The sequence below is a fragment of the Panicum hallii genome, chromosome 4, assembly GCF_002211085.1.
Source record: "Panicum hallii strain FIL2 chromosome 4, PHallii_v3.1, whole genome shotgun sequence".
NCBI lineage: Eukaryota > Viridiplantae > Streptophyta > Magnoliopsida > Poales > Poaceae > Panicum > Panicum hallii.
Genome location: NC_038045.1, coordinates 2,891,155 through 2,910,070, shown reverse-complemented (window position 1 = coordinate 2,910,070; position 18,916 = coordinate 2,891,155). Strand labels below are relative to the sequence as shown.

The window sequence follows — 18,916 nt, the reverse complement described above, 5'->3', positions numbered from 1 at the left end:
TTTGAAACAGAACATTGCTACACTGCTACTAATCACATTTTGTATCAGTGAGGTTGCTCCTTGGCTGAGGGTTATCCATCAATGCTGTTGCACTTAAGCTTTGGGAGTTTGAATGCAATTGATTTGTACCCTTCTCTTTTTTAAAAGAAGACCCTGGCAGAGGCTCTTGCTTCTACCATTGCAGGCCCAGGGTTCATTAGTACATCAATTTGTAATTTCTGTTAATATGCGCTTTTCGTACCTCCTGTTTTTATGATAGCTGTAACTCTGAAAGTAACTAAAGATTGTAGTATTGACTCTCCATCATAGTAGAGATGTTCTTGTATACTCCCACGTGCACCTAATCATTCATACCTCAAAAAACTCCAAAATGACCCTAAAAGTTTCAAAATAAACAATTCTTGAAAAGCGTTCTTCAAAGATGTCAGCTAATACAACAAGAACATGCAGGGCCCCTCTCAGATTACAGAATTGGTTGCACATGTCTCAGCAAGACATAAGAACTTTATACAAAGCGTTCATCTATGCTCACTTGCTCAGTAGCCCGGAAAGCATTACATCTTCAGAAGCACCATTCACTCCAAACACAGAAGCGACATCTTCTCTTCAATAGAGCAATCGACCTGGCAAGACGAGCGGCAAGCGGCAGGGATCAAGATGAGCCCCAGGCACCGTTGCTCTGTCGGAGGTGAAGAATGGCGGGCACTGCGGTACTCCACGGCATCCTGGAGGATTATGTTCCCTTGCTTATCGATGCAGTGGAACAACCCGAGGAAGTAGCGGCCATCATTCACACCAATCAGCATTTGCCGGAACAGCAGCTTCCGGAGTTTGGCGACAGCTGGTGAGCTGCTGCCAGCAGCATCAGCAGGCGCACTGGAGCTGTTGCAATAATCATCTTCGGAAACTGGGATAGCTTGAGATGGCACCGATGATCCTTCCATTGTGTTAAGGCTTCCCTCTGCTAGAAGCATTCCATAATCAGTGGCAGATAACAGATTAAATCACGTCGAAAAGAAAGAAGGTAATTGCTGAAAGGGAAAATTGACAGCTGTTATGACTGTAAGCAGCAAGGAAAATTGCTTGATTCAGGTTTGCAGCATTACTGAACAATAGTTCATGCCAGTTTCGCTTCAAGCATCCTGATGGATATGAAATGGCACAGAAGGTTGTGAAACTGTAAATAATCAATATCACACCACACATCGACGCCGGATCAAGAATTTTCAGTAAAGGCAACAAATTTTTCTACTTTTCCTTGGTTGAATTAGCGTGGGGAACTAGGCTGGCCACCTAATAGCTGATTACCAGGTCCTATGGTTTCAATGACAACTATTGAATATTGATCGATCTTGCGCACGCTGAAGAGCAAGAGCCTAGTCGAACCGAGCAAGAACAGCAGGAAGGGCCCCTGGATAAGAGGAATCCGCTAGTAACTGACGAGGAGTTAGAAAACTTTGGATTTGATTGGTGATTGCTCATACAAGGCAGATAAATCACGGTCAGATCCGAATACAAATACCATACTTTAGGGGTTTGGGTGTTCGATTTCGCGCAGCAGGACGGAAGGGAAGGTAATGGGCCGGCATACCTCTGTCGGATGTTCGTCGCCGGCGAAGCGCCCACGAAGAATTGAGCGGGCGGCGCCACTCGCCCTGTCGTCGCCGCTAAGAAAGGAAGCCCGAGAGCGAGCGAGACAGAGAGAGAAGAGAAGGCGTGGATGATGTGTGTTACTCTGTTTGTTTCCAAGTCGGACGGCCCACAAGTTCGTCCGCGTCGTTCAGCAGGAGCGGAAGGCCCAGTTTGGCCAGAGCGCGAGAAAGGCCTAATTTAGTTTTTTTATTTGTGTTCTTCTTTTTTATTTCTTCCTTTATTGTGATTGATTGAGATAGTAGCTAGCAAGATGACGGTTATCTTGATGAGCCACTATGTTAAAGGCGGACAGTGTTCAGTGCAAGTAGCATGCCAACCCAAATGACTAGTTAAGAAAAAATTGCCATAGACAATTATCAAAATAGTTCGAGTTCTACTTAGCATCAAATTTTCTGGGCATGAAAGCAATTTAATGATATATAAATGTATATGATAGAAAAAATAAAAATCCTTTTTTGCAAAAGTGGAAAATTTAGCTGATCAAAATCTTGATGAATAATCAATACCACAAATATAAATGTGATTTTTTTTTCCTTATAAGCACATCTAAGTGAATGCCTTTCCATTTACCCTCTTCTGAAATATACTTTAGACGCAACTACTTCTGTTGTATGCACTCTAAGTGAATACCTTTTCCGCTTACCATCTTTTGAAATTCGCATTAGGCATGACCGCTTATGTTGTAAGCACATCTAAGTTGAATATCTTTCTAGCTACCATATTCTGTGCATATATACTTTAAGCATGGCTGCTTGTGCTGTTATACACAAATAAAAGTAAGATACAATGTGCGTAGATGAGCCGTAAGACGACGGTAGATAGGTGAAATATATTATGAAATAATGTTCTTAAATAATATGATTTTTATATCAATTGGGTAAAAATACCGGGATGACAAACTAAAAATCCATTTAATATGACTTGAAATTTTTTTATGAAAGACATGACTTGCAGTTGCTTCAGGCTCGCTATTATTTATGTGCTAATAAAGTCAAAACAACAGGCTTTACCGGGTCTCAGTTTAAAATAAACTTTTTTGAAATATTAGCTTGAAATAAAATTCAAATTAACGATATTAGTTTTTTTTTAGTTTCGCCGGCTTATGAACAGTGAAGAAGTTGAAGCTGATTTAAACCGTGCCAGATGAGGCCTAATTCTTGTGGATAGAGAAATCCCAAAACAATTTTATTTACTCTTCCTCCACAGTCGTCCTCTCTCCCCCTCGCCTACTATCGGAGAAAGATCCCAAACCCTAATCTCCATGGAAGACGGCGACCTGAGCTTCGACTTCGAGGGCGGCCTCGACTCCGCCCCGGCGGTCGGGGGCCCCGTGCCGTCCTCCGCGGACCCTGGCGCGGGTGGCGGCGGAGGCGGCGATGGGCCGGGCATGCACGGCCGCGGCCGCGGCCGCGGGAGCTACCGCCAGACGGTGTGCCGGCACTGGCTGCGCGGTCTCTGCATGAAGGGCGACGCGTGCGGGTTCCTGCACCAGTTCGACAAGGCCCGCATGCCCGTCTGCCGCTTCTTCCGGGACTTCGGCGAGTGCCGCGAGCCCGACTGCGCCTATAAGCACTCGTACGACGACGTCAAGGAGTGCAACATGTGAGATCTCTGATCCAGCCCTATTTGTTCGGCTTCCCAGCGTTGATTTTTGCGTTTGGGATGGGAAAGATGTGGCTTTTAAGGGCCTGGTAGTGTGTGTGGTTGATGAAATTTGTTTACTTGTTTTGAAAATTTCGAACTAAAATGCCCAATTCGTGCTGATTGTTTGTTGGTTTGGGCTTAAGGTTGTGGCAATCATGATCCCTGGGTCAGTCATAGTCTTTCGTTGGTACATGTAGTTCGATTCAATTCAATGGGAATCAATTTGGTAATTTCACTTATAGAAGCTGGTAGGATTCAGTATATGTAACACCAAGCATTAATGTAGTGCTTTCATTTTAAAAGTGAAGAATGATTCTGTCATCGTTAAAATTGAAGAATGATTGCTTAATGTCTTTAGTCACATCTGATTCTGTGTTGTCTTGTGCTTCTTTGTAGGTACAAGATGGGGTTTTGTCCCAATGGCCCTAGTTGCCGGTACAAGCATGTCAAGCTACCTGGGCCACCGCCTCCTGTTGAGGAAGTTCTACAGAAGATTTTGCAGATGCGCTCTTTCAACAGATATGGTCAGAATAGAAACAATAACTATAACCAGCAGGGTGAGAGACCTCAATATCCACAGGGTTCTGGGTTGCCTAACCAAAATGTGGCAGAAAATGCTACTGCTACGGCTCCACCAACTGGTGGACAACAAGCACAAATGGCGAATCAACAGCCACCACAGCAGCAGCATAAGCCAAATACAAATGACCAGGTCCAAGGTGCTTCAAATGGCCATCAAACTACTAGAATCGCAACACCGCTTCCACAAGGGCCATCTAGGTGTGTGTGGAGTTTCTAGTCAATCTTGTAAAGCTTTTAGAACTCTGTGAAAACACCGTACATAGTTTTGATTGCAATAGCGTATAAGATTAAACTCTATACCATGTTATATGATTTGACGCTCTTTAATACACTGTACTTATTTTCAAGCTAATTGCCGCTATACTGACTGACAGGAAAAAAAAGTTTGTAGTCATGTTCATTTTTTAAATACATAAGCTAGCTAGCACTGTTCTTGCTTTTCTGGATTACAAAGATTAAAGATAGGTGTATTAGCTACTTATCTGATGCTCCACAAGATTTAGCTCTTCAGTAGAAGAAGCTTTTGTAACTAAAGTTTGCTAAGAGTTTACTGTTTGTATAAACGGATTTCATGGTTGGAAGTTCAACTAGCACATGAGATGGCGAGAATCGCATGAATGGTTGATTTTGGAGACATATAGTCTGATCCAGGCCATATTGTACCCATGGTATTGAGCATGCTCTGCTGTCCGTGGAGGCAATACGCATAATTATTGGCATGTGCAGTGTACACTGAATTTGTATTTGTTTAGTATTTTTTTCAAATTTCAATGCAACTCTATGAAACTATAGTTTATTAGTTATAGGAATTTGTTGACGCCAAAATTTTGCAGTCTAAATTGAACCCTCGACTGTAGGTTTTCAGATATCTTTAGTGCAGTCTAAATTTCATGGATCTGTAATTCAGGTGCTACAGTACTTGGGAAACAGACATTTCCCCTCCACATTTTATTGGGTTATTAAGGTATCACTTACAAGGAAGGAATAAAAATATCTGTTTTGTTTTACATATGTAATCACCGTGACGGCGTGATCCCATTTGCTTGTTGAAATGTAACTCAAATTTAGAGTTAGTTTTATGAATAACAGTGCTGTGGGTTCACCTGTTGTCTGGTTATTTGGTTATATGTCAACTATTACTTCTTTCTGCCTATCCTTCTGGCTGAGTGATTTCAGTACTTACTTTATACAATTTAAATTATTATGAAGTAAAAATCTTGTGCCGATAGTAATAACATCACCTGCAGCGTAATGCATGTTCTGTTAGAAGTTTTATTCAATACTTTCATGGTATCAGCTGTGCTATGTAATAATGGTTCTCTAATTGAGTCTTGCGTTGGTAAATGTAAAACATCAGGTACTTCATTGTTAAAAGTTGCAATCGGGAGAATCTGGAAATATCAGTTCAGCAGGGAATTTGGGCCACCCAGAGGAGTAACGAGGCTAAACTTAATGAAGCTTTTGAATCCACTGAGAATGTTATTTTAATATTCTCAATTAATAGAACTCGCCATTTCCAGGTAAGAATGCTACGCTCAGTATTTGTTTATCTTTGATCCAACCTTGAAAATGCTATAATTTATTAGATCACATCCACTTATTAGATCAACTCATGCTATGCTTTTCAAGGGGTGTGCAAAGATGACTTCTAGGATTGGTGGCTACATTGGTGGCGGAAATTGGAAATCTGCTCATGGAACAGCACATTACGGTCGGAACTTCTCTATGCAGTGGCTTAAGGTGCACTTTTCTTGCTGATCCTGCTCTGATTGTGTAGTTGGCCATTTCCAGTTCAAGATAATGAAACATAGCTTTGAAGCTGATAAGCACATATGGTTATAAATTCACATCATTGATATATTTGTATGCTGTACTTTTTGATTCAGTAATTGACAGCAATGCTGTCTTTTCTGTCCACCTATTTATCTGTGCAACTCCCACTCTGTTCCCAAGGGGGTCTGGACTTAATTTTCCTCTGGGTGACCCATCTCAAATAGCCAAGCTGAAGTTTACAAACATGCAAGCATTGAGAGAAAGTGAGAAACTTATGGGGTGTTTGGTTTTAGGAATGAGGCGATCCATCACCTTCGCTCCTCAATTTTTTGTTTGGTTCGAGGAAAGGAATGGGCTAATCCATCACTACCTCATTACTCACAAGCACATGGTTAGGTTAATGGGTTCGTCCCACCAAAATTCATGGGACGAGCCCATGGTGGACCATTCCATTTAGATGAGCTGATTCCTCAAACCAAACAATCTATTGTATATTGATGTGGAGCTTGAGTTTGTGGTTAAGATGTGCTTTAGGCCCAGGCAATTTATTTAGAAGCTGAAAATATTGTATTAATGCCTTCAAGTGTCGGCCCGTTGGGTGCTGTTCTCCTGTACATCAAAATTTGGATCTGCCATATGCTCATTGCACAGATGAATAGCTAGCTTAATTTTTAGTTCTTGCAAGTGCATATGACATACGCCTTCTATCATTAATTTGTCTATACTTACAGCAGTTTTTGCACTGCAGCTTTGTGAACTGTCATTTCAGAAAACTCATCATCTCCGAAATCCATACAATGATAATCTCCCTGTTAAGGTATGTGGATCACCTTGTCTCAGGTGTTTGCTGGCCTTGGCTCCTTGAAAATTTGGCGCCTTATGTTTTTTATGTTAAAAATTGGGGAGAAAGGTGTAAAAGTTATCTGTTCAGCTTATTTACATAGCTTTATATTTTATGGCCTGTCTTCTTTCGTATTACAAATATATTTCCACCTTGATTTTTCTTTATTACAATGTTGAAATTGTCAAAACTTCCTGGAAAGACGGAGCTGACTTTGCTTTAACTTTTAGTTGTCCGGTCCCTTATTGCATTATAAATCAGACACACATCGTTCTTCATCACCATTCTCTAGATTTATATTTCACCACAAAGATTATATTCTTTCATGCTTTGCTGGTTGACTTCTAGTTAAGTTCAAACTTCAAACATTTTCACTGTTTATATAATGATTAAACACTGGCTAGAAATTAATTTGCTGGAAGGAGATATTGCCGTAGGACAGAAAGAATAAGTAACAAATTCTAGTGGTATGCTCATGGCGATGATTGACTAGATTCTCAAAGTGATATTATTTACTTTGGTTTATCTATTTTCTCAAAAGTTCCAGGATTTAACTGCTTATTAGTTCACTTTTGACTAGTGCAGATCAGCAGAGATTGCCAGGAACTAGAACCTTTCATTGGTGAGCAGTTGGCTTCTCTGCTTTATCTGGAGCCAGACAGTGAACTTACGGTAGGCTATGCATTCCTTGCTTATTTATCATGTGGGCGTTCCCATTACCTTGCCCTTTTTCTTACTGGTGGGCATATCATTATCATTGCACCCTGATTTTATGTTGCGGGACTTTAACTCAATGTTTTTAAACTAGTTTCCTGATTCAATCATGATTGTGATTGATCATATGTTATGTGCAGATAAGATTTACGTAACAGGGTTGCTTTAGAAAGGGGTGGAAGATATTACCAAAATTTACAATCTTTCTTTACACTAAAGGTTTATGTTAACGAAGACAATTGCACCTTCTTTCATATAGACTACAATTTAATAATGGCGCATTATATACTCTTTATGGAATAAGGATTAACAATGCATATACACTCTCTTCTACAAGCAACAGTGCACAAATCCGTGGTCGGTGTTTGTGCTATTTTGCTTAAAGAAAAATATTGTGTTACATACAGGCGAATCATGATTGGTCCCTTCTTTTAAAGGCCTGATCCATTTGTGTTTACTTGGTCCAACCTTTTTTTAGTAACCATAAATTGTCATTTTCTTCTTTCATTTGTTGAGTGATATGATGTCCATATCTTGTGGCTGATATTTTCTTAATGTGGCTTCAGGCTATGCTAATTGCAGCAGAGGCTAAGAGAGAAGAAGAAAAGGCAAAGGGAGTCAGTGCTGACGAGGCAGCTGATAATCAAGATATTGTGCTGTTTGATGACAATGAAGAAGAGGAGGAAGAGGAAAGTGAGGAGGAGGAAGAAGGCAGCGGCCAAGAGTCTCAAGGGAGGGGAAGAGGAAGGGGGATGATGTGGCCGCCTCAAATGCCAATGACGCGTGGGCCAATGATGGGAGGGCGTTTCCCCCCCAACATGATTGGCGACGGCTTTGGTTTTGGCGGCGGCTTCGGCATGCCCGATCCTTTCGGCATGCCGCGTGGTTTCCCACCCTTTGGCGGCCCAAGGTTCCCTGGTGACTTTGCTAGAGGCCCTATGCCTGGTATGGCCTTCCCGGGCAGGCCACCGCAGCCTTTCCCCCTAGGCCTTGACATGATGATGGGCCCCGGCCGTGGCCCGATGATGGGAGGCATGGGAATGGGTGGGCCTGGACGGCCTAACCGCCCCATGGTTATGGCGCCCTTCATGCCCCCTCCACCTCCGAACAACCGCGCCGGCAAGCGGGAGCAGAGAAGGCCGGGCGGCGACCGTGGCGACAGGTTCGAGACGGCATCGGATCAGGGGAGCAGGGGCCATGAGAACACTGGGAACTCCGGAGCTGAGGGAGCCAGATCGCAGCCCGGTGACAGGTACGGCAGAAACGCCCTCCGGGATGATGACAGCGAGAGCGAAGAGGAAGCAGCCCCCAGGCGGTCAAGGAAACGGTAGAGCGATGCGGAGCGGCTGAGCTCCATGCTGTTACGTGATAGGATAGCGCTACCTGTGAAACAGAGCCGAGAACTCTTATCTTATGAGGATTAGAACCAAAGTAGTGAAATATGTGGATTGTGTGCAACTGCATGCTGTGGTGTATTTTTGCTCAGGCGGCAAAGACGTAAAGCCTATATTTTGGCAGGCTGAGATAATTCCTGTGGTGTATCAGTGTCAGTCAGAAATTTGTACAATAACAATGTCATAGATCATGTGTCTTCTTTTCTTTAATCTGTTTTTATCATAATAATGTACCCATGTATAGTGTACAACATCATGAGGATGATCTATTCATCTATACATATAGGTTAGGGTTCAATCATGTACTACTACCAGTATGAGCGGTTAGGAGAGGAGGCTGCAAATGGCTGCACCCTGGCCGCAGCGCTATTGTCCTCTGAACCGTGATTGCCGCGGTGGTCTGGTCGCTGTGGAAAAGTTAGATAAAAGCGGTGCGCCGCCGGCGTAGGTTAAATTATCTTCTAGCCACTGTCCACGGCCCGCCGACGAGGAAACAACGGCGGATAGGGAGATTCCTCGGCACCAACCGCCGGGCGAGAGTGATCACACGTTTTCACCTGGCCGGGTCACCTGCTGAAGCCGACAGGCTCCCTGTGTCTCTCTCCCAGGCCAGTGCCGTGAAAAGGAAGGGCGGTGCGGCGGGGACGGCGACCGGGCACGAGATCCGGGCGCGGGGCCGGCCGGAGATCCGACGGGGACGGAGGAATCATGGCCGTGGAGCGGCCACCGCCGATCGGGGACGGAAGAGGAAAAGGAGTAGCTGGCGTGTTGCATTGCCCTCCACATGCTGGCTACTGCTGCCCGCCCCCAACCCTCTCCCCCACGCCCCCCCCCCCGGCCCCACCTCGTCACAGTCACACAGAAAAGGAAGTGAGGATCTGTGTGTGTTCTCCAGCGTTTTTCACATGAGAGAGGGATCGATGGATGGGTCCTGAATAATGGCCTGAACAAATGAAATGGATTTGTGTGATGGATGGAGAGACAGAGAGGCGCATCAGCATCGCATTCACATTCAGAGTCTGGAGCGCTCGCTCAACCACTGACTCACCTTCAGAGAAAAGGGAGGCCAGGCTCAGGCAACGCGATCCGCCTTCATTTTCCTTTTGGCCGAGTCTTGACGATTCATCACTGGCCGCGTGTGGGGATCAGGCCAGGGCGTCAGGTCAGATGGGGACCCAAACCTCACATGGGGATGGATGCCAATGCCAATGCCATTGCACCAAAGTCACTGTCCCAATGAAATGATGCCTCTCCTTCCATCCAAGGAGGAAAAGGGTTGGGATTTGGATGACTCTTCCGTTCTGTTCTGCCCCTGGGTGAGGCCTATCCATGGACATGGACTACTAGCTTTTCTCTCTACTGATCTTGGCAGCAGTGGCCCACTGGCAATGCCAGCAAAAGGAACAGTAACCTTGGACACTACTAATGATATGGAAGCAATGCAATCGTAGGGATGTCAACGGGTATAAAACCCATGGGTACCACTAAACCAAATCCATACCCATCTGGAGAACTCATACCCGTATCCGTACCCATATCCTGCTGCGGGTAGAAAACCTACCCATACCCTTACCCATTTGGGTAACGGGTACCTATGGGTATTCCATACCCGCCAAATTTAACTTTCAACAACAGCAAATAATTCAACAAGAGCAAGTAACAGTATACATATTGTAGCAACTAGCAAATATTAAATCATATTAAAAGATAAGAATCCATCAATACAAACATGTCCATATGTCCACGGCATCACTGTTCTCAAGGTTCAAATCCATGGTTATGTTGTTGCTGGGTCGGGGCTTGCGTGGATGGCGGCGGCTTCAGGAAGGGCGGCCGGCGGCTGCGAGTAGGCCGACTAGCCGAGGGCGGCCGCTTCGGGGAGGGCGCCTGGCGCCTGCGAGAAGGCCGAGGGCGGCGGCTTCCTGGAGGGCGCCCAACCGGCAGCTGCGTCGAGGGCGGCGGCTTCCTGTGCCTGTGAGGAGGCGGCGGGCGACGGCTGCGTGGAGGGCGGCGAGGGCGGCGGTCGACGGCTGCATGGAGGGCGGCGGCCAACGGCTGCGTGGAGGACTTGAGGGCGGCGGGCGGGCGGCGGCTAGCGTGGAGGACTCGAGGGTGGCGGGCCGACGGCTGCGTGGAGGACTCGAGGGCGGCGGGCGGCCGGCGGCTAGCTGCGTCCTGCTGGGTACCGTGCCGCCGTGACCCATGAGCCGTCGGGCTCGGACAGGCAGGGGCAGGGCAGGGGAGTGGCCGAGTGGGTTAGGGTTTAGGTTTTCTTTTTATATTCGGGTTTGTTGGGCCAGTTTTTTTAGATTTGTTGGGCTAAATTAACATCTGGGCTAAAAATAAATGGGTGGATGGGTAAACGGGTATAGGTACCTGGTTCCTATACTCATACCCATCTTACCCATTGGGTACAACTTCATACCCATTTTTATACCCATGGGTTCAAAAATTTTCCATACCCATCCCCTAATGGTATTTTTACCCGTCGGGTAACGGGTACCCATTGACATCTTTATGCAATCGTTAGGAATCCTTTGCAAAAGGAATGCTCTTCAGTTTGTACTACCGGTACCAATTCGAGCAGTAAGCAGTTTGGAACCAGACTGCCCTGGGTGCCCTCCTTGCAACGTTGCACGTTTCACTTGTCATGCTGCTGCAGTACACAGGACCACCACACCTCCCTGGTGTTAGGATGCTGCTACCGAAATGCTCAAGTGGAACCACAGGATGACATGATTCTGCAGGAAGATGAACAAGATAGGCATGTGCGTGCCATAGTAGGTAAACAAGTGAGCTGGCCAGCTGATCATTAGAGAGCCTACATTCACAGGATTAGTATATCCATGGAAGAACAAAGTTTTGGCATGTGTACCAATGGCGCTGCTGGTAGTTTCTACTTAGAAGTTGACATCATATGACAGAATTATTAGATGGTACATAACTTGCGACTAGGCTTTAGTCTTATGATGCTTTCTGTTCCACCCGGGTCTCAAGTGTCAAAACCGGGGAATGCGAAGGAAACATGCGTCACAGGCCAGCCTTAAGCTCGAGGGCGCTTAGTGCCCTCTCTTCAGAACTCTACTGACCCGACCGACGCAATCCCGGTGCTTAGGCTTCTTGACTCCTGCCTGCTAACATAGTCATCACAGCTGCTACCGAGCCTTCTCGCTGGGGCTGAGCTCAGAAGCTCAAGCCCCTGCTTGCCCATCTGCTGCACCTCCTGCGGGGAGAGTATCTTTATGCAGGATACCGTACTCACGAATTCCCTGCAGGTTGCAATGCACACCAACGTAAGGGAGAGTGAAAAGGTAACACGGCATTGTTCAGAAGGTATCACTAGGACAGCCAAGAGAACTTACTGCCAAGGGTCATCGCCAACGAGAAGGACATCCTCCTCTCGGTCGACGAATACAAGCTGCCAGCCTGATCTCATAGGGTCTTCCAACTGGCCCTCAAGGCCAAATAGGCGCCCTAGTTCCCTACGGAGCTCATGATAGCTACTAAACCTAGTGATATCAAGCGACCTTCCGTAGGTTCCAGATTTGTAAACCTGTCATTCAAATGGAAGAAAATTTGCAAATCAATACCCATATAATGCTCCAAAAGTAAAAGTTTGAAAACATAATTAACAATTATTATTATCACAACAATGTAATAATTAAAAGTGTGGCAATGCACAGTTGTTCATAGTCTATGAATTCCTTCGATACAGAAATATTCACTCACCTTCACGAAGGTTGCAGGTGGTCGATTCACTTGATCAGAATTATCTGAACAAGGCACATAACCAGCATCATCTAAGCAGCCCGAAGAATTTAGCGTGTGATCCAAAGGGAAATCGTTCTGGGAAGGGCTCAGGAAATTGGAGGTGGAATAGGGTATAGCAGTTGAATCATTCCCATTCTGCAGGCCTGGGATACCTCCCTGCATTAGTAATGACTGTGAATCTATACTAACACCAAACAAGAGATGATTTTGAGGATCAGAATTCACATCTTGATCCAAGCACCCTCTTCCAGGAAGTGGTGCCAATGCAGAGCTTTGAGGTATACTAGGTGGCGTAGAATCCAATTGTTCCATCTGTGACGTAACCTGGGTCCGAGAAGGAAGCAAAGACTCCACTGCAACTCGCTTCGACGACCATGGGTCAGCGACAGGTACTGCAGTGGGCCTTGGCATGCTCAGGTGAGAAGCTGCTTCTGATGAGAATGGCCTCAGCGTATTTTGCATGGCAGTGGCATTAGATGGAGATAATGAGCTGATATTCGTTTGTGCAAAGCTCTGCGCCTGTGAGAATGGTAGTATTGTTTGCAGCGCCACAGGTGAAGACTGAGGGGCTGATGACAATTGAGAAAATGCTGACAGTGCATTAGACACTGACTGGTAGTTGGTCATGTTGTTCTGCTGTTGCATCTGCTGATGTTGAGGCACTTGCAGGCACTGTGATTGCTGCTGTGATTCTTGCTGCTGTTGCTGGGGTTGCAGCTGGGGCTTCTGTTCGTTAAAGGATTGGCTGCGTTGGATCTGCTGCTTGAGGAGCTCAGCCTGACCCTGGCCATGGATTGTGCTCTCAGAGATGTTTTGAAGGTATGGCTGCTGCTGAAACTGAGGCTGCACTTGCTGCAAAATTTGGCTTGACAGAAGTGGCGCAGCTCGACCAGCTATGTTCTGTGGCTGCTGGAACTGCAGTATCGTGGGTGACACTTGCTTCGTTGGATCCTGGAAAGCAGCTGTGGCCATCGCCTGATACATGTCAGGTTGCAGACCAAGTAAGGAAGCATCCAGCCTTGGCTGCATCCAAGGATTCACACCAAGTCCGCCAAAATTTAACGACTGAAAACCAGGGTTTGCAGTATCTCGAAGCAACATGAGAGAGTTAGTCAGGTCATCATCCTTACCACCTACAGATAAACATCATACAAAAGGTTATTGGCCGTAGAATGCATACTTCGAAATTATTTGAGCAAACATATCTACAAAGGCCAGCTAAACATCAACTCCACCTCATACCATGCAGAGAAGGCAAGCCTGTTGGCCATGGACGCTTAAGCCTGAGTGGAAAAGGAGATGGATACATTGGGAAAGTTGTCAGGGGCTCAATCTCCCATAGTGACACCCTTGGCTGCCTCTCTCCAGCAGTTGATTCATCCCAGCCAACCTAAATTATTCAAAGGCAAATTTGTAATCATGATAAGCCATGAAGCATGAACTAGTGAGAGTAAACAATCTTGTATAGAATACTAATCTTGTCTAATCGATAGCTTGCAATATTGTATGCTTGAACAACACCTCAAGAGCTTGTAGTAACTATTGGCAAAAAGAGCAGCACGCAAGTCCAAAATATACCTTAACAGAACGCCAGTGTGAATTTGGCCACCGAACAGAATCAAGATCACTGATTCCAGTAATCGTTCCCATGTATCTGGCATTATGAACATTTCATCAGGTTAGACTGCTATATGTTAGTTTAGCATCGAGTGAAAGGCAAGAAGAAGTATAGACATATGGCCAAATCCAGATATCTTGTTAGCAAATGCACTAACGCACAAAAGTAGGCAGAGGCAACTAGAAGGAAATTCATCCAAGCAAAATGAAGATGAAAAAAGAAAACTATAAGAAACTCATGCAGCGGCTAAGTTCACACAGGGCTAAAACATAGAAGGTCAAGTTGTCAACAAATTTTGACTTACCTCCTAACGCTAGATTCTTCTGTCTCAAAAAGCATCCTGAAACGCATGCCTACGGATATACGCGTATGATACACTGCCTTCACATATTTTGCAAGCGGTATGACAAACTCTGAAGGGCTTGCCCTGCAAAAACAAATGTTAAAACATTTGAAGGAGAGATGCCCAAAAAAACAAATTGAGTATCAACATTCTACCTTGGGTTATAGAAAATTGTAAAGCGGCTATTTGTTGAAGCAGCATGAGCAGCTGCAGCAAGAAGACCAATATGCATGCTATCACTTGATAAGACTGAAGATGGCATGACAGTTTGTGGCCGACTTGCCCGGCGAATTCCCAGAAGAAGCTGGTTATTGTCATTCCTGACAACACAATAAGATATAAAAACACAAACAAGAAGAAACTATCCGATGGGAATGGAACAACAAAGTGAGCATAAGTAACTATTTTTGAAATACTGGAAGTATGAACACACCAGATAAAGAGGACCGAGTCTCCAGCAACGAGTCTCTTTGCACTAACAAAGACACTCCAGCCAGTAGTTAGAAGATGTCGCTTTGGCTGACCTGCATCAAGGATGATATTTAAAAGATTACAAACAGTCCTTACCACAGAAGGCACAGCAGACAGAGTTCAAGGGTAATATTACTCACCGCGAAATATGTGACGAAATTTCCACTCATTGCCATGAAGATCTTTTGCAATCAACTCCTGGCAGGGAGGTTGTTGAGTGAAATCCTACAGAGTTATTGGAAAAGCAAACAATCAGTGGTTAAATTCACTTTCTGTAACACAATCAGTTCAAACAATAAGCTGAAACTTCACGGGAGCTGCACAGACCAGTGGAGGAAACACTTTCTCAGCTGCTCGACGTGGAACAGAGAATCCACCATGTGTACTTGTGTCACTCGCAGTTAATGTTTTGCAAAAATAGTTTGTTGGCTGCTTATTGGCAGAACCTAATTCAGCAGGTAAATATGGGTCCTTTAGTTCTTGCTGCACAAAAAGCAAGGAAAACGTTACTCATGGGCACCAAGAAAAATCTGCATATAATCACAAGTAGTTAGAAACACCATGATTTACCGGGTTGAGTGGTTGTAATGTCATCTGCGCATAGACCTCATCTGTCTCTGCATCAGCCTGAAGGAAGAGAATAGCAGAGATGCTTTAACACAGAGTTAACACTTAGATTACTTGCTCATGTGACAAGGGTGTTATAAGGCTCCACACTTACATGCATCGTCACATTATGCAGTTGGCATATAAGCTGTGGAGGCAGATTAGGATAATTGGGGATCTGAGACTCCATTTCCTTGTTTGTTGATGCTGCTACCTGCAGCAGAAATTCACCAAGGACTTGTGTAAAAAAGGGAGAATTTTTCGAGTTCTGAAAGAACAAGTCAGATTTTGAGTTTGACAAAGAAAAAGCCGGCACTTGTATATGATTCAGGATCATGCAAATTTTTGTGCTGGATTGAAATACTAGCCCTAACCTGCTCGCTGTGACCCTGAGGGAAGTACACCACCCGGCTACCCACCGCCGGCAAGGAAACAAGGGGTCCGGCGCAGGCATGCCACAACTCCGAGTTCAGACACTTGTGCTCCTCAACAGCTGTAATGGCACAAGTATTTAAGCAGAAGATTCCATACCGCTCCCAGTTTTAATTGAACGATAGCCCAAGGGAGAACGAACTGGTACCATCTTCATATGTTTATCTGAAGATGGTCACAGAAGATGGATATGGCAGGAAATAAACTTCGAAGTGAATGAATTGAGAATCAATAATGACTATTAACTCCTATAAGTACACTTCAACTGAAACAAAAAAAGGGGGAGCAATTTTTCCATCTTACATGGAAACGACCAACTATTCCGGTGGAAACACCTATGAATCCATTCCCGGGAAAGAACAATCTCGAGAAATCAGCCGTACAGCAAGAACTGAACCAAAAAATAGTCCAAAATCGAAAGAAAAATTGCTTCCAAGTTCACGATAACACTGCCTCCGAAAGAAATCATCAAAATAAATCGAGACGGCACTCCGGAGCCCGGAATCAAACTCGCCGCAATGGGCCGCTGCAGGATCACACGCGGCCACATAGCAGCTTTCAAACAACGCATACAAAGACAGAAAAACCAAACACCAGCCGTACAAACTCCAAATTACACCACGGAAGAAGAAATGAACTTAAAAGCATTAATGAGCAAGCCACGGAGCACGGAGGAGTCGGCATGGCAGGGAAGTACCTTCCGGCGAAGCCGCCTGAGCCGGGAGGACGCTGCCGGACGACGACGAGAGCCTCATTTTCGTTCCCCGTTGCCGATGGACCAATCAGACTGCCGGCTCCGCGATCTGAGGGCGGTATAAGAGCGGGGGAAGGAAGGGGGGAGCGTAGGAAAGATTCCTCCTTTTGAGGCCAAATCACAGCGCCTTCCCGAAGGAAACCATCACTTTCCCAGTTCCACCGCGAGCCCTGTTTCTTTTTTCACCGCGCGCCGCGATTGCGGAACCCGAGGATGACCGCCGCCGCCGAAGCTGAAGCCGAAGCCAGGCGCAATCTTTTCCTTCTATCTAACAGAGAAACAAAGCAAATTTGCTCGTCACTTGGAAGGGCAGCAAGAGAGCGGCGAAAAGCTGCGATCTTTGGGCGGCCGGAGGGGAGCCGCCGGAATGCGCAGGACAAGTTACCTCGTCCCCGGAGCCGAGCGCCAGCGCCCGAGCAGCGTCCCTCCGCCCCCCGCCGCCGCTGGCTCGATCCGAGCAGCCGCCGCGGCGTCAGATCCCGCGGGTTAGCGCCGCGCTCCCCGCGCCGTTCTCCGGCAGATCCGCCCGCCGCCGCTGGGGAGCATGCTCGCTCGCCGCGCCGCGCCGCTCTGCCTTCCCTTTCTCCCTCCCTCTCGTCCTCCCTTATCGCGCGCGTGCGGCTGGGAGAGGGAGCTGAGAGCCCGAAACAGTTGCGGGGGAGAAGTGCTCCCGCTTCCTGCTCCGGTATGCTTTTTTTTTGCTTAGCTCGCTCGCTCGCTTGCTTGGCGGCCTCGCTCTCTCGCTGCTTGCTATGCTTCCTCCCCTCGGCGGCTCCCTCCGGCTGCTACTCCCCAAGTTTGTTCTCGGGGTTTTAACCCCACGAGTGGTGCTCCTCTTTTTCAGCTTTCTTCCCGACCCCTCTCCTCTCCCTCTCCCTCTCCCTCTCCCATGCGCGATTTTTGTCAATTCTCTGTGTCCTCCCCACTCTACTAGTTCTGCGCGAGACGTGCAATCGCACATGTACAGTACCCCGCGTGCCTGCCGCCTTCTCCTCCTGACCGCACGTCCTCATCAGTCCCGTCCCCGCTGTCCTTCACCACAGCAAGCGCGGATTAGCAGCCTCGCTAATCGCGTGCGCTGATACGGAAACGGCCATTAGCACAGTGACGGACTGAGACCCCTGTGTACTGCGGAGACAGTTGGGACTGCTAGGCGACGCTGTTGACAGGTACTGTGCTCAGTTACTCACTACTAGCTGGAGTAACTGAAGTGACGGTAAAAGTCGCAGAGCTGAGCTGAGCTGGGCAGGGGTGACGGACGCAGTGGGCTTCGAGTTTTGACCGCCCGTGTCATGCTCATTGAAGCAGTGGAGTTAACTGCTCGTGCTAGCAGTACCGGACTTGACTTGCCCCCCTGCTGCTGCGACGCTTTTTGACTTGAATACGGAGCTCTGATGAGCATGAGCTCTCATCGGTCATCACCCTGTAGGATCGAGGAGTAAATTGTGAAATTGGTTGGAGTGGTTACTGGTTGCGGCAGCAAGTGAAACCAGAGCAGCTTCCACACTGACGCCTGACGATCCGTCCCTGTCTGAGCATGGTAGGAGCAGCAGCTTCTCTCGATCGACGGGGTTACCGAGCCAAATCTGGCCACATGTGCAGCTCCCAAAAGAAATTAAAACCCTAGGAAGGAACGGCCATGGTCCATCCATGGCCGCGAGATGGACGGATCGATCGATGGCGATCGCCGATCGGCGACGTCGCGAGCTGCGCCCCGTCCGGTTCTGTTTCGATCGGTCCTCTCCGCTGGACTGGACTGGACCGGAGTGGAACTGTTCCTGTCGACGAGAACGGACGGAACGGGACGGAAGCATCCGCCACCCGGCGATCGACGAGACCCATCGACGCCCGTCCCCATCGCGTACGCGTAGACATCGACGCCTGACAGATACGGTACGAGGAGAGCAGGGAGGCCCGGGCGGCGGCGGCGTCGGCGGCGGCCGCTCCTCGTCCTCCTCTCGTTCTCCAGCGGCATCGAAAGGATCCACGGCCGCGTGACGGGGATGGCTCGAGCTGGGGAATCTGGTTTGCATTTTTATTTTATTTTTGTATATGTATCACCGATCGAAATAATTGGGGGAAAAAGCAGGCGAATATGTAACCCGTGTGGCCGTGGTGGATGAGAGATACGATACGACGCCACGTGGGCTCCCCGCCGTCTGTGACTGTCAGGCGTTCGGTTCCTTGGGCCATGCTATTTCTAGCATGTGTCAGGAATCGTTGACTTTACCAGGTTTTCCCTCACTTTTTTTTCGTATTTTTCCATCGTTGAACGAAAGGTTTTGAACCAGTTATTTTAATTTCACAAAAAAAATACGTG

The 18,916-nt window shown here is 46.8% G+C and overlaps 3 protein-coding genes across 5 annotated transcripts; 1 reads left to right on the top strand and 2 right to left on the bottom strand.

Moving 5' to 3' along the window:
* Positions 1 to 323: 323 nt before the first annotated feature.
* On the bottom strand, positions 324 to 1,749 carry LOC112890754 (N-alpha-acetyltransferase 38-A, NatC auxiliary subunit). Of its 2 annotated transcripts, none has more exons than XM_025957607.1 (2): positions 1,592 to 1,744; positions 324 to 964 (listed from the first exon to the last, which is right to left on the bottom strand). In XM_025957607.1, exon 2 carries the CDS (start codon positions 942 to 944, stop codon positions 576 to 578), a length of 369 nt encoding a protein of 122 aa, XP_025813392.1. In that variant the 5' UTR covers positions 945 to 964; positions 1,592 to 1,744; the 3' UTR covers positions 324 to 575. The 2 variants fall into 2 exon arrangements, with proteins under 2 accessions (XP_025813392.1, XP_025813390.1); XM_025957605.1 differs by having other exon boundaries at positions 372 to 961; positions 1,592 to 1,749.
* Positions 1,750 to 2,826: 1,077 nt separating this feature from the next.
* LOC112889887 (zinc finger CCCH domain-containing protein 45) lies at positions 2,827 to 8,811 on the top strand. The gene is made up of 7 exons (XM_025956676.1): positions 2,827 to 3,255; positions 3,694 to 4,077; positions 5,237 to 5,399; positions 5,509 to 5,619; positions 6,401 to 6,469; positions 7,079 to 7,165; positions 7,774 to 8,811. Exons 1-7 carry the CDS (start codon positions 2,915 to 2,917, stop codon positions 8,536 to 8,538), a joined length of 1,920 nt encoding a protein of 639 aa, XP_025812461.1. The 5' UTR covers positions 2,827 to 2,914; the 3' UTR covers positions 8,539 to 8,811.
* A 2,570-nt stretch (positions 8,812 to 11,381) lies between these two features.
* Positions 11,382 to 17,500, bottom strand: LOC112888916 (auxin response factor 17). Of its 2 annotated transcripts, none has more exons than XM_025955309.1 (15): positions 16,982 to 17,500; positions 16,540 to 16,864; positions 15,785 to 15,903; positions 15,526 to 15,624; positions 15,375 to 15,431; positions 15,132 to 15,287; positions 14,945 to 15,029; positions 14,767 to 14,857; positions 14,489 to 14,653; positions 14,295 to 14,417; positions 13,951 to 14,026; positions 13,615 to 13,762; positions 12,331 to 13,505; positions 11,964 to 12,154; positions 11,382 to 11,870 (listed from the first exon to the last, which is right to left on the bottom strand). In XM_025955309.1, exons 2-15 carry the CDS (start codon positions 16,595 to 16,597, stop codon positions 11,675 to 11,677), a joined length of 2,739 nt encoding a protein of 912 aa, XP_025811094.1. In that variant the 5' UTR covers positions 16,598 to 16,864; positions 16,982 to 17,500; the 3' UTR covers positions 11,382 to 11,674. The 2 variants fall into 2 exon arrangements, with proteins under 2 accessions (XP_025811094.1, XP_025811095.1); XM_025955310.1 differs by having other exon boundaries at positions 16,540 to 16,860.
* Between the last annotated feature and the right edge of the window lie 1,416 nt (positions 17,501 to 18,916).